This window comes from Ictalurus punctatus, chromosome 15 (assembly GCF_001660625.3).
Source record: "Ictalurus punctatus breed USDA103 chromosome 15, Coco_2.0, whole genome shotgun sequence".
Taxonomy (NCBI): domain Eukaryota; kingdom Metazoa; phylum Chordata; class Actinopteri; order Siluriformes; family Ictaluridae; genus Ictalurus; species Ictalurus punctatus.
The window spans coordinates 16,082,040-16,097,379 of NC_030430.2; the positions used below are offsets into that span (position 1 = coordinate 16,082,040).

At 36.8% G+C, this 15,340-nt stretch overlaps 1 protein-coding gene across 5 annotated transcripts in view; it reads right to left on the reverse strand.

Annotated features, from left to right (window-relative positions):
- Positions 1 to 100: 100 nt before the first annotated feature.
- Positions 101 to 15,340, reverse strand: part of kcnab2b (potassium voltage-gated channel subfamily A regulatory beta subunit 2b) — an 80,159-nt gene continuing 64,919 nt past the window's right edge. For 3 of the 5 annotated variants that reach the window (XM_047160234.2, XM_017488207.3, XM_017488209.3), the window contains 6 exons: positions 9,147 to 9,232; positions 6,922 to 7,042; positions 6,749 to 6,843; positions 6,469 to 6,589; positions 3,762 to 3,850; positions 101 to 3,112 (listed from right to left, as the gene is read on the reverse strand). In XM_047160234.2, coding sequence (XP_047016190.1) covers positions 3,023 to 3,112; positions 3,762 to 3,850; positions 6,469 to 6,589; positions 6,749 to 6,843; positions 6,922 to 7,042; positions 9,147 to 9,232 — 602 coding nt within the window. In that variant the 3' untranslated portion in view covers positions 101 to 3,022. Of the gene's footprint in view, positions 3,113 to 3,761; positions 3,851 to 6,468; positions 6,590 to 6,748; positions 6,844 to 6,921; positions 7,043 to 9,146; positions 9,233 to 12,086; positions 12,132 to 15,340 lie in introns of all 5 variants that reach the window. The other 2 variants (XM_017488206.3, XM_017488208.3) reach the window with 1 other exon arrangement.

Sequence of the window (15,340 nt, forward strand, 5' to 3'; positions counted from 1 at the left end):
ATAAACATATGGCATGTTTCAAATCCTGATTGCAATGTTAGAAATCTAATCCCTGCTGTGCCTTTAGCTCACATGCAAAATGAGATTTAAATAAGTACAACAGTGCATTTTTAATATGGTTTATTTTCATTAGTTTTAAGCTGTACATATTTTCTGCCAAGCACAATGTAAGAAATGGTACCTGAGGCTAAATAAATCACATGTTAAAACCAGTACAGTACATAGAGGTCAGACTGCGGAATCAAATCATCCCATCATCCAAAATGAAACAAAAAATAAGTGACAACTTTGTGCATGTAATGTCAATGGCACTTAAGTTGAGCTGAAAAAAAAAATCATCCTTTAAGAAAAACCATGAGCAAATAATAAGCTGTTTTAGATTTTAATGACATGCATCATAACTATCATCAGACTTTTGCTGCACACACATGGCTCCAACTGCCAATAATCAGATGTTAATTGCCTACTGTGGAAGTGCAAATACACAGTAAATTCTCTTTCACAGACCATTATGGTGTTGCCATGAGCTTTAATGCCAATTACAGTAATACTGATGTCCAGATTGGATGAATAGCAATGTGATGCAAATTACAATAAGGACTTTAGCTCATATGATTGCCTTTGACATTAACGTTTTATAGTAAATGTTATCAGCATATGTAGCAGGCAGAGGCAACGGTGAAATCAATGTTGTTCCGCTATTTGCTTTGCCTAAAGTGATCTTAAAAAGCTTAAACAAGCACATTCTTTTTTTTTTGGGTGGGGGGGTTATAACCTTCAGCCACTTAATTTGGGCTTCACTGTAACCTATTAGCAGTCAAATATAAAATAGAAACTGATCCTTCACAGTGAGCCTCTAATGAGCTCTAATTCACTTTTCAGTTGTATACAAGATGCGCATAATGGTATATGATGCAAAAAGTATCATATTTAAGTGATAATAAATCAGCAGATGTTATTGTGCGGGACTTAATTGGACTGTACACATACAAGTACATGGGCCTGTTTTCATGCATGTTTGGTGAGTGGTTTTGGTGGTGCTGCAGGTTTATGGCTTCATTAAAGAGCGTCACTGCTCAGCAGAGGGAGCCACTGGCCATACAAACAACACTTGAAATATTCAACCAGAAAAAAACAAGCAACTCCAATATGTAAACATTATTGTTGGAGTAAAAATCAATCAGAAAATCAATGAGAACCTCTTGAAAACATTTTTCTAAGTGTGCTTCAGCCTTATCTTTCAAAATGAAAAGACAAGCATAAACACTACCAGTCCCAAAAAGCCCAATCCATAAACACAGTAGAAAGGTTTGTTATAAATCTATGTTTGATATATTCATATGTGAAATATTTGATATTTGAAATTCATATGCGAAATGTGATATATTTAATGAGAAATTTAAAACATAAAATTACTTTAAATTTTGAGCATTAAGTGTCACGTATCGGGAAACTCTGGACTCCACTTCCCATCAGCCACTGCACTGCTCTAGTTGTCACATGACCACCTGCACCTGATTCATGTTTTGGTTAATGAGCACTCATGTGTATATATAGTCCTTGTCTGCACTATTAGCTTGTCTTTCGTTGTCTTAGACCCCTGTGATCCATGTTTCTTGATCTTGTTAGTTTATGTTTAGTTTTGCCACAGTATTCTGCCAGGTAGTCTTAGATTCATGTTGTTTAAGTCTTAGTGTTTGTTTCTTGCCACAGTGTGTTTCCCAGTTGTCATAGTGTATTCGTTTCTTAGTACGTTTCCTTCAATAAATGGCATTATCTGCACCTGCTTCTGGCTCAACCTCGAATTGTGACAGAACGAAAGACCTACAATCAGAAGCAGCAGATCGCCAGGATGGATAACTGGGGCGTCAGGATGCCACCAATGTTAGTGGAGTCCAGAGTTTCCCAATACGTGACATTAAGGCAAATCAGACAGTGAATTAATTAATAATACAAAAGGTTAATTATACATAATTATATTTCTCTGTATATTAGACCTAATATTAATAAAAGAGTATTTTTATATTGTATGTCCCTGCTAAATAAGCATCCCTATTTGGGTGTATTTGTGCTTCCAATATGTAAGAATAAGAGTGAAATAGAGGAGAATAGATACATAATAAGAATTCTTTGGCGTTCCCTCAGTGAACTCCGAGAAATGTGCATATAGTAATATTTAAGATGTTCACTTGCATCCTAACTACACAGAATGCAGTTACTGTCCAATATTTTTGCTGTTTCCACTAGAGCTACTTGTCAAGCTAGTTAAGAAATAAATTGTGATAGTTATATGCTAATCTTAAATCTTTATTTCAATCTGACTAATTTAAAAACTGTTCTACTCACATGATCCAAAGTTTAGGAATCTCTAATGGATGTAAAAAGGATGTGGCATCACTACAGCTGTTAAGGTTAAGCTTTAGTCTATGTATGAGAAAAGTATCCAACCTCCACCTCCATTTAGAGACACTGAAGAACAAAAGGTGAAAGGCATGAAATTTCTACTTAACTGTCCTTCACAAATGCACTGTTTAATTCCCCTACAAATTTACCAGTGGCTGAAATACACAACCAATGCTCTTAGAAATGATACAGTATACTAACTATTTTCTAAAAGCATTTTTTAAATGGTTATATTTCCAAGAGAAAGGACAAAAAGCATGTGTCTAGGCCTGTGAATCACATGCAATTTATAGAATACCTACAGACTTTCTCTGGAAACCTATGTGTTTACTAGAACATTCCTAAAAGGGAAAAAGCATATTTCAGAGGAGCCTCTGTGAGTTAAAGGAGCGTTCTGCTTGTCGAGCTGGTCCAGCTGATTTTGTCGATGATTGTTCCTCCCTTTGCAATTCTGAAGACATTTAATTCTTCTTAGTTGAGTCAGTAGACTCAGTGTGAGTTGGTATCTCCAGCACAAACTGCAACTGTGCCAGGTCCGGTCCCATGAGCCAAAGTCTCATTCAGTTAAAGCTCAAGCAGATGTAGGAGCAAAAGGACAGTGAGCAGAGAAAGAGTCCCTTTAGGACCTGTAGTCCTTTTTACTGTATGGCTTGTTTCCTAGAATACTATCCACCTCATGAATGATTGAGGATGACAACTTTGATAGAACCTGTATGACAAATGATAGATAATAGATTCTCCAGATTTATAAACAGTTCCACATTGTAATTGCTGTGACCACACCAGGAAATAATAATTTGAAAAAAAAAGAAATTGTGAGATCACTGAAACTCTGCTCCTGGGGCTCAATGCTACAGGGGAAGCAGTACGTTTTGGATCATCAAATCATAAACCATGACAAAATAATAATTTACATACCCTATGGACATGATATAGAACACAAAATTTAAATTTACAGCAACACAACGTGTGTTACATTGTCAATAATATATATTGTCAAAAATATAGTGTTCTAATAGTGTGTCCAGTACACGCTAGTATCAAAGAATAAAGTCATTTAAACCAGCTATAAAATAAACTTTACTTAAAACATATAATTTGAAACATTTCCACTGATTACTCTGTTCACTTTAGTTGAATCACATTATTGTGCAAGGCAGTCTCTGAAAACTCACAACATGAAAATCCCAAAATAAACTGAACATATACTCATTTGCAATCACTTCATTTGCATTAATCAGACATGCTTGCAATGCGATTTGTGGCTCATCAATAGCTTGGCACATGGTAATTAGAGCACCAGCTAATTACAAACAACACATGTGGTTTTAAAAAAAAACAGACGACTGAATATTCACCTGGATGGCTCCTATGTTCTCCATGAGTTGATCGGTGCTGGATGCACCTAGCAGCACAGAGCTCACTCCCTCGTTCCTTAGACACCACGCTGTGGAGAGACACACATGACACAGCACAACACAAGACAGCAGAAAAGGGAGACCTATTAGATGTTTTAAATTAGTTTCCTAATCCAAAGGTTGCTAATTTAGTTCCTAGAATCCTAGAATACAGTTTTACTCTCATCCAGCTGAAAACTGGAATACTGATTATGTGACTCAGGAGTGTCATGAACTAGAACTTTAGAAAATAGTGAACTGCTTGAATCATTCTGTCATCTATTTCGACTTTTAAGCAGCAAAAACATTTCGTCCCTATATGCACACAATAAGCATAAACAAATAAATGTATGCTTGTGGTATTAAATGTGTGGTACACACAAAGTACTGGAGATAGCTCTTATGAGTAAAATAGTTTAAATAGTTTAAATACAGTGCACTGAAATGCTGGATAATTTCTAGCAATAGCAAGCTCAATTTCACTAAATTGCCTGACAGGTATTAAGAAGAAAAGGAAAAAAGTCCAAATCTGAAAAATGTTTGGTGTATCAAAGTAGTAGGGAGAAAGCAGATACTAAATTTCTTTGTAATTGTAAAATGTAGTACACTTTTGCAAAGAAAGAAATTTTTTTACATCAGTTTTTACCAAACTTTCTAATACATTTTCTCTAATTACTGTGTACTCAACTCTAAGCCAACTCAGAAAAAAGGTATTTACACAAAATGACTGCTTGCTGATGGACACGTTAAAGACACAATAAAACCATAATAAAATATATATAAAAAATCACTTACAGGTTCAGCAATGTGGTAATAGATGGCTGCTTACTATATAAGCTTTTGTAGCTATATATAACAGCAATTACAGTGAAAGCTAATCTAATTTCAACTGTATTTCCATTAACAGAACTATTGAAAAAATATACTAGTTATGCACTTACAAACTAAAAATGGATAAGTAAATGATAATAGGTTTATGGTTTTTAAGGTTTTAAGTAATACTAAAATAAAGACTCTGTAATTCCAATTTATTTTAAGCTAGATAACTTCAAGTTTACAATACAATTTTACATTCCCAGTTTAATTGCTTAAACATGTAATTATAGTAAAATATAGTGTGAATATACATAATACTTCTTACCACTTTATTAATTACCATATTTTTAAGCTAAAAAATTAATCAGTAAAAAAAGAATCCTCAGATTATTTTCAGAATAATAAAAATCAACCTAAATCATATATTTTGTATGTATTCACATTGTAAAGTCTCAGCTATGCATTTGAGCTTTTTATAGACTTGCAGAAGGAATGACCAATGATGGAGTGCTAAGTAATAACAGACCAGATGCTACATCCAAAAACACCTACTACCATACATTTTTTTTTTAAATACTCTGGCATCTATAGTTACCATGGTAACATCATTCATATAATCTCAGAGACAGCAGTAAGCTATATTTATGTATGTGTGAGCATAAAAAAAAAGATATCACATCTCTTTTTTCTCCTCCTGTGGAGGAGACAGCTGATATTCCAGAAAAAGAGAGAAGTGGGTGACTTTGGTCTATGTGAGCTAAATGCTAGGGTGCACACATCATCTCTGACTGAGCAGATCCATTAAAACCATACAAATAAACAGATTTTAAACCATATTTGGAAGTACACTAAAAAATCTCAGTTTTTTTGCACAACCTTTAACAAACTTGCTAAAGTGAGAAAGGAATATTATAAATAGTATTTTAATAGGCCACATGGTGTGGAGAGAGACATGATTCATTTAACATAACCACAGGGACTGATATTATTAAGAGATTTATACCACGGCCTTGTTCAATTCTCAAATCTTCAGGTCAGAAGTTGTTGATAAATGTCCTTTAATTGAAGGCCTAAGGAGCTGATAAAGATCCACATCTGTGCATTCTGATTCACTTTTACAAATGACCAAAGCCAATTACTTATATTTTAGAATAAGTTTTCCTTGCACACAATTGTGATTATCAACATTATTTGCTATTTTTATCACTTATACTACTTACTATAGCCTACTTGCTACACTTATTGATACTGATACCGATTTTGATTATTTAACTGCAAATCAGTCCTTTTTTAGTTGTTTAAATATTAGGATAAACAGTACTGTACATGTACAATGTACTGTAACCAGATGTGAGTATGATCATACAGATATGCCAAAGATGAAATTGCTGAATAAGAAAAGTGTAGGTGGAATTTGCATACACTTGTTTTATCATAACTGACTGTGATGAATAAGGGCCATAGTCTCATTACAGTCAATGAACAATTTATGTGACATTTATGACATGATGCCAAATGGTAAAGCTAAAGAGAGGACCATTTTTGGAAGAAACACTGATTGAAGATTGAAAGTACTGCCATTAAAACTATATTACCGAGCACCAAAGACTCAAACACCGCATATTGTGGCATCTATACCCTAAACAACAAAGGCTTTACCACATACCAACAGTTCCCTAATGCAAAACCAGGCAAGAACAAATCCAACACCAAGATAAGTCCAGTAGACGCAAAACAAGAATCACTATAAGACACTGGGAATTGACATGAAGACAGTGTGCCCTGAGCTCCAGGCAGGCAGACAGACAGACAGACAGACAGAGAGAGAGCAGCAGAGCCCAGGCTGAATTACCAATGGCCAGCTGGGGTAACGTGCAGCTGAGCCGCTCTGCGATGGCCTGCAGCTCTTTCAGCTTTGCCTGCTGACGCCGGCCTTCCTCACTCAGGATCTTGTCCTTCAACCACTGGTAGCCCTGTTCCAAACACACAGCACACCTGCTCAGAGAGGCTACGTCTGACCAGAAACATAATGGGATTGCCTCAGGAAGGCTGAATGAAACCATAGAGTGAAACACACTCAGAAAATGTGGGACTGGGACAGTAGCTAATTTCTCACAAGGCTGAGAGATTACCTTCAGAGAGGCACGTGAGGACGGGGGCACGCCGCTATCATACTTCCCTGAGATTATCCCACAAGCCAGAGGGGACCATGTCATGGCTCCCACACCTGTGGGGAAACATGGACATCATTGTTCAACTGATCGCACACACACGCGTGCACACACTCGCACACACGCGCACACACCTATCTTGTGGAAAAGCTCAGGCAGCTGAACCTCTACTTTCTCCCTCTGGAACATGTGGTACTCAGCCTGCTCACAGATTGGGGGGATAAGGTTAAACTGCCGTGCCACCGAGTATGCTTCCTGAGAGAAACACACACACACACACACAAATTTCAATTTTACTGTCCTTGTGAGGACCTTCTGTTGACATAATATTTAATGCAGATAATGAATGAGACTAATTTAACCAAAAGTTACTTAAATGAAACCAAAAGTTACTTATATGAAACAGTATACACACACACACAATATCTCACAAAAGTGAGTACACCCCTCACATTTTTGTAAATATTTGATTATATCTTTTAATGTGACAACACTGAAGAAATAACACTTTGCTACAATGTAAAATAGTGAGTGTACAGCTTGTGTAACAGTGTAAATTTGCTGTCCCCTCAAAATAATTCGACACACAGTCATTAATGTCTAAACCGCTGGCAACAAAAGTGAGTACACCCCTAAGTGAAAATAGCCATTTTCCCTCCCAGGTGTCATGTGACTTGTTAGTGTTACAAGGTCTCTAGTGTGAATGGGGAGCAGGTGTGTTAAATTTGGTGTCATCGCTCTCACACGCCCTCATACTGGTCACTGGAAGTTCAAGATGGCACCTCATGGAAAAGAACTCTCTGAGGATCTGAAAAAAAGAATTGTTGCTATACATAAAGATGGCCTAGGCTATAAGAAGATTGCCAAGACCCTGACACTGACCTGCAGCACGGTGGCCAAGACCATACAGCAGTTTAACAGGTCAGGTTCCACTCAGAACAGGCCTCGCCATGGTCGACCAAAGAAGTTGAGTGCACGTGCTCAGCGTCATATCCAGAGGTTGTCAGTCTGTCAGTGACCATACGCCACACACTGCATCAAATTGGTCTGCATGATCAGTATGCAGTATTCCAGCACGATAACGACCCCAAACACACCTCCAAGAGAACCACTGCCTTACTAAAGAAGCTGAGGGTGAACATGATGGACTGGCCAAGCATGTCTCCAGACCTAAACCCTATTGAGCATCTGTGGGGCATCCTCAGATGGAAGGTGGAGGAGCACAAGGTCTCTAACATCCACCAGCTCCGTGATGTCGTCATGGAGGAGTATAAGAGGACTCCAGTTGCAACCTGTGAAGCTCTGGTGAACTCCATGCCCAAGAGGGTTAAGGCAGTGCTGGAAAATAATAATGGTGGCCAGACAAAATATTAACACTTTGGTTCCAATTTGGACATTTTCACTTAGGGGTGTACTCTCTTTTGTTGCCAGCGGTTTAGACATTAATGGCTGTGTGTTGAGTTATTTTGAGGGGACAGCAAATTTACACTGTTATGCAAGCTGTACACTCACTACATTACACTGTAGAAAAGTGTCATTTCTTCAGTGTTGTCACATTAAAAGATATAATCAAATATTTACAAAAATGTGAGGGGTGTACTCACTTTTGTGAGATACTGTATATAAAATGCATATATTTTTAAAATACCCAAGTTCTGAATTGTAACCATTCAATTTGACAATGATGCATTTATGATAAAATGTCGTAAGACACAAAGCATACAATGTCAAAATTTATTTGCAGGTATTTAAACAATGATTTAACAAAGCACCAGTCAACCATATGTTGAATTCTAGACATACTGAAAAATCAGGCCATGACTGGAAAAAAGCCGTTAAGTTTCTTTTTGTGTAAATTGTACTGCCATCGAATAAACATGTGACATTCTTCACCAATAACCCCAAATTCTATCAGTCTGGACAGTGAAGGAAAAGTTTATCACACCAATTTACATATTTTGTGACATCAAATCAAAGTTATTAATTATGAAGGCTAAATTCAAAATAAATTGATAATATTCTTTTTTCTTCAAAACTAGCTACAATTTTTTAATGCATGCAGGAATAAAAGGTAATACTTTTTAATGCCATTTAAGGCCTTAATTTTCACTGAATGCATTGAATGACTTTTAATGCTTTTCAGTGCTTTTCCAGCAGAAACCTTGTGTCAGATATTCCTGTCCTTGTGGGGACATTTGGTAGAAAGCGTCTTATATGTTTGTATTCATCTTCTATCCTGCATGGCTACTAATATGAAAGAATTTTTAGATACATTCAGGAAACTAGTAATAATATTAATTGGAATATTTAATTAATGTTGATATCAGTAGTAAATTCATTTGCATCACTGCACACTCACCATGATCTCCATTGAGCTCCAGCGAGATGTTCCCCAGTACATGGCCATTCCTTGGTTAATCACATGGGTCATGGCTCGGACCGTCTCTGCCAATCACAATATGAACAATTACAATTGATGAATGAACTAAAGCCAATACTGCTGGAAAGGAGAAGGGCAAAGCATGAACAAGCAAAGGTTGAGGGGAAAAATAATTTTTTACCAAACAAAAGAGAATATAAAGTTTGTATTTTGATCACTTTTTATTCTCAGGGGAAAATTGTGTTACATTGGTTACAAATACAAAATGTCAATATGAAATGGTGTAATTTTCAGATAACAAGAGCTGTGATTTTAATTACAGCCTAAATAACAAATAAATAATAAATAAATCACCCAATAACAATACCAACATGAACTACCTATAGATATGTTTAATAGGCAAAACACCACGTGTAGTGAATGTGACAGTACAACCTATTATCCAACCATCTTCAACAAGCAATGTGTGCTAATTGAGATTATGAATCACAAATTTTGCTGTATTTCTGGCTCAGTACAGATCTGCCTCAGGTTTGACTGAGTGTCAGTACTGTCAACTCCGCCACTTCATGCAGTGCTGTTAAAAAGTATTTGCCCCATCTTGATTTCTTCTGTTTTTGTGTATCTCGCATACTAAATAGTTTTAAATCTTCCAACGAAATACAACATAAAACAAAGGCAACCTACTGTTTTTATTCATTTTATTTTTATTGAAGAGAAAAAAAAGTTATCCAATGTGAAAAACTAATTACCCCTTTAAACTTAAAATTTGGTTGTGCCACCTTTAGCAGCAATAATTACAACCAAACATTTCAGATAACTGAAGATCAGTCTTTCACTTACTTCTAGGACTGGGATTTACTCCTATGGTTTGGATCATTGTTTTGCTGCATAATCCAGTTGCGCTTGAGTTTCAATTTACGGACATTCTCCTTTAGGATTTTCTGGTAGAGAGCAAAATTCATGTTTCCCTCAATTATTGCAAGTTGCCCAATCACTGAAGCAGCAAAGCATCCCCACACCATCACACTTCCACCACCATGCTTGACCATAAGTATGATGTTCCTTTTGTGGAATTCTGTGTTTGGTTTACACCAGATGTAACGGGACCCCTGTCTTCCAAGTAGTTCCAATTTCGACTAATGAATCCACAGAACATTCTCCCAAAAGGTTTGAGGATCATCAAGGTGTGTTTTGGCAAAATTCAGAGGAGCCTTAATGCTCTTCAAGGTTAGCAGTGGTTTTCGTCTTGCCACTTCTGGGAAGGCTACTGTGCCGAGTTTTTCCACTCTAGATTCATGACCAGGCCTTGCTTTTAGTTGCAAGATTCTCTATTCTCTATGCAAGATTCCTCTAGTAATCCAGTATGTTTTCCAGTAATCCAGGTTCACCATCTTTTTGTCTTCTGGTTGTGTGCCTAAGGAGCCCAGCATTTGGATGGTTGTTTGGGGGATTCTATATTGTCCATTCAAGTTCTGTCCAAAATGTCTTCCAAAAATTCACACAAACATTTTGACCTTTAGGGATTTCCAATTTCCTATTTTCTCATTATTCCTTGTCTAGAATGCTGTTTCCAGCTGTTTCTAGCATTCCCATATCTTTCTTATTCAGATTTGGCTCCTTGCATGACGTTTTGGTTGTCTTTTCGGCCATCAAAAGCTGCACTGTGCTACACTCAAGTTTCTTGTTTTTCACCTTACTTTTAATAGTTCCTGATTTATAATATGGAGTGTTCTGGTTTTGAATGTAACCTGACGTGGCAATTTATGACTTACCTGCATGTGCCTGTATTTTGACCAGTGAAATAGATATGAACATTGATTCTGGTAAACAAAAAACAAACCCTTAATTAAACCCTTTGTTTATTTTATTACTTTGTTTTATCAAACTTTGCACATCGATACATGTCACTCTCCTCTGTCTTTCAATTTACAGTTCAGGAAAATGCTCTCGGTACAAACGAGCATCTTTTACGAAAATTACATTTTCAGTGGAAAATGTGTTGTTAGATTTCATATTTACTGTTGTATGCTTAATTGTTTAGCTATGAAAAAGAAAATCAAACAAACAAAAAAACAATGCTAATTCTACAGGCAGACAAAAGCAAAATTCACAAACCCTGATATAAAACACTGATATAATCACCAGAATTCATACAGTTAATGTTAATATAGCCTATTTGTATTTTTAAAAAATCATTTGTAAGATTTGTGAACAAGTGCAAAAAAATACTCATTCAGACATGCAAAGGGTAAAATGCATAGTTAGAAAAGTATTCTAAATAAGAAATAAAAACAAAATAAGCATGCATGAAAATCACCCTCAGCAACACACTATACAAAATCATCTTGCAAAAATATTCCGGTGTGTTAACCAAAACTGACCTAAGAAATGAAAGGAGATGCACCAGGTAACAGGGCACATATGCTGGGCACATATGCACAGGTGCTGGGATGTGTAGCTTCTTAGTATTTTAACACAAAGACACAGGCAGACAGAAAGCTTTCTATTATCCTGGATAAATATTATCAATTTAGCATCTATACTGAAAGATGCCAATTAAGTATATTTTCATATATGTGAACTTTAATGACAGACATTAGTATAAATGGTTGCTGGTTAAAATATTCCAACTCAAATCAAATTAAAATGCATGGGTGGGGAAATTAACCAAGGCTCAGATGCAATGAAATTTTCCAAATTCACTTTGCAAGATGTATAGAATAATCAAATAAATCAATCATTCTAAAGCATATTGGTTTCTAGAGGTAATTCTAAAAAAATATATATATTTTTAAAGCATTTTATAGACATGGCCAGATCCTCACACCAAGAAAAACAGGGTGAAAAGTCACATTCATTACAATAAAATGCTTTTGGATACAAGAGATCAGGACTCTGACTGAGGCTACAGTATACCTTCTATGATGAATGTTCTTGTTTTTGAGGTGCTAAATGGATTTCCTGGTGACAAAAAACAAGCAAAATATTGTGAAATAACTTGATAAAATGATGAATGTAATGAACCTATGCAGATTCCTGGAAGGAACCGGCTCCTGCTCAACATGGTCGTGCAGTCATTTCTAAAGAACCTACCTCAGCAGCACCAACCTCAGCTATAAACCATTCTATGATTTTGCATAGCCACACATCAAGCCGGGCATCATTAGAGATTTAAGTAAAAGTGTAGCTCCCATACTACAGTGTCACTAATCAGTTCAGACTGAGAACGAAGTAGTTAGCTATTAATATGGCATCTATATTAGAAAGTAAATTAGTATATTGTGCAGTTTGCTATGGGAGCCATTCAAGAACAAAGTGAACATGCCATTGTTGATCAGGAACAAAAACCACATGACATGCCAAAAGCATGACATTATGAAATTCTAAGGTTATAAACACTATTATGAGCTGTATTCAGAGTTGGTGACTTAAGTCTGCAACTTATGTTGAAAAGTCAATATTTATGCTGAAAAGTTTTACTTATTCACAGTTGATTTAAGCAGGTATTCAAGTAAATTTTCTGAGTAGTCCATTAAGCTTATTAATATTACCCATGTGCAGTTCATGAGACTGCCATATTTTTCTTGTGTATAACTTCTGAGACTGACTTTTTCAGTTGTCTATATACCACTGCTTTAATAAACAAGTACTTTTCATTTCAGAACAAAAAAAATCTGGTGGAAGAAATGTAGACCGATGAAGCAGGTTACTTTTTCCCCGTTGTTGTCAAATGAAATACAATGTAAAATCAAGAGACAATTTTAAAAAATATGATTTAGACTAATATATTATAATATATAAAAAAGAAACAGGCAAATATTCCAATAAACATTCAGTAGTTGTCTAATATATTTGTAAATATATTAAAGAGACTATATGATGGTCCTTGCTATGAACCTAGTCATAATATCACATGCAATGACTGCAAATTTCTCAATGTATCGATGTCAGTTCCACCCACATTTATTGGCTGTCAATACTTTGTCCAGTCAGTGGCAGAATTTATGAAGCTTAGGCAGGAATGAAAAAAAAAATAAGTGACTGAATCCATCACAAAAATATTAATTGAGCTATGACATGACAAGCACAGTGGCTTTGATCAAGGACAGCAGTATTAGCATGAAAGTTGAGACTTTGAAACGGTATCTCTTTGATTCCGAGTGTACAGATGATTAGGTGAGCGAGCCGAACAGACTAAAGTATTAAAGAACTGCTGCACCAGTATGTTTATGTAGAGATGAAGCTAAGAACAAAATCTCACTGGCACCACTATCAGCAGGTAGTTGAATGGCATAGGGGGTAATATAGGAAACTGTTAACGAAAACAAAAACCAAAAATTCACAATTTCATTAAAATAAATATTGAACATCACTGAATATCACAGAGTAATTATAAATATTGATATGCAAGTTGTTCAGGCTGGAGGTCTGAAATGCTATATTAACTCATCACTACATGTGCTTAACTCAACTCTGAATAGGGCCCTAACAACCGTAGGTGCTATGGTAGCATGTGTGAGGTATCTCACTGTGGGATACGCCTCTCAATAGTATGTTTTCCTCAGAAGCCCATATTTCAATTATAATGTCTCTCCCTGAAGAACCTCCATTGCAGACTAGCATCCCAAAATAGTTTGTTGGACCAAGACCTATTGCTGGGGACCACACCAGGTAATTTGATGATGGGTGCAGAGGTTGCACAGACAACTACCAGTGCAAAGGGGATCTGTTGTGGGTTGGTTCAGAATGGACCCAATTGCAGAGTGAAAACCCCTGCTTGTTTATAAACAAATAAAAGCAGGGTTTATATATTGGTGATATAAAGGCTAAGGGCAGGGTTTGGGTGTGATTGGTGATGAAATAACAGCCCTACCAAGACTCAAACTGGGATCACCATACTTTGATTAATTACTCTACCACCATGCCACTTGACAGATTGGCTACAGGTGGGGCAGGCACAGCTACAATGCAAAGTTGGGGAAAAGGCAGGAAAAAACAAGCAAGAGATGCCAAAATGGTATACTTCAACAAAGGAATCTTTTTACTGAACTGTGACAAATAAAATATCAAAATGGGAATTTGCTCCCACAAAGGTAGTTTTCACTTCTTACATATCCTCTTCTTCTCAATTGGGTCTTATATCTTCAACTTACGTTCTCTTTCCAGAACAAGCCTTTATTCTATTTAGACCCTTATTTCCTCTGCTTTCTTTATGATTTTCATTTCAGTTCCTTTTCTAATTGTTTTAAATTAATTTTCTCCTATTTCTTTTGCCCTTCTCACCTTGCCTCAGGCAAAGCACTGACATACCATACAGGTCATCCCCCGACAAATGTGCAACAAAGGGCTGTGTCAAAGGCTGGCCTTATGTATCCTGCCTTGCAGGTGAAGGCAGTCCAGGTTAACCAACCTGGAGAATTCTGGGCAACTGAGTTCTCCTGAATGGCCACTTGCACTATGTGATGCTGCCACCCTCTGCTGGCTGCCAGCAGTGTAGCAAAGCCTCTTACAAGATCAGGTCGATGAAGCCAACCTGATAGTGTAAATGTTCAGCAATGGTTTCCCAGCCAGGGCACAAATTCCCACAGACGCAGAAGACTTGTCTCACTTACTTGGAGTGTGGACACACTTAAATTGAAACGATGACTGTGATACCATTGTCACTATGCCTCTCAACATGGATGTGCAGGATGTGTGCAAATGCAACACAGAGAAGGTGGGCATTTCCTGGCCAAATGCACTCAGAGCTCCACCAGCTCTCACTATGAAGGGAATCAGCTACCTAAAACCAAACACACATCAAGGCAACTTTTACCCAGCTGGAGTGCAAAGAGGAAATCACCAGCTTGTGGAATAAACCTTTTTCTGCCAAAAACCCCATCGTGGGGTTCTCTGCTAGATTGTGTGGACATCTTAGAAAATTTAGTTTATTACCTGCCTACAATTGAGGCAATTGGCAAATTAGGTCTGGGATAGAAGCTGAGTCCTCCTTTCCCTCTAAGTCAGATAACTTCCAGACAGAAAAATGTTACTGGTCAGTCAGCATGGCAGCAAGATCCTCTAAGATCTCCTTCATGCTTATGGCATATCAGGCTGAGCAAGAGGAGGACACTAAGTGGGATGTGATCTACAGTATATCATGACTGATGTGGGTATCATGGTGGCACAGA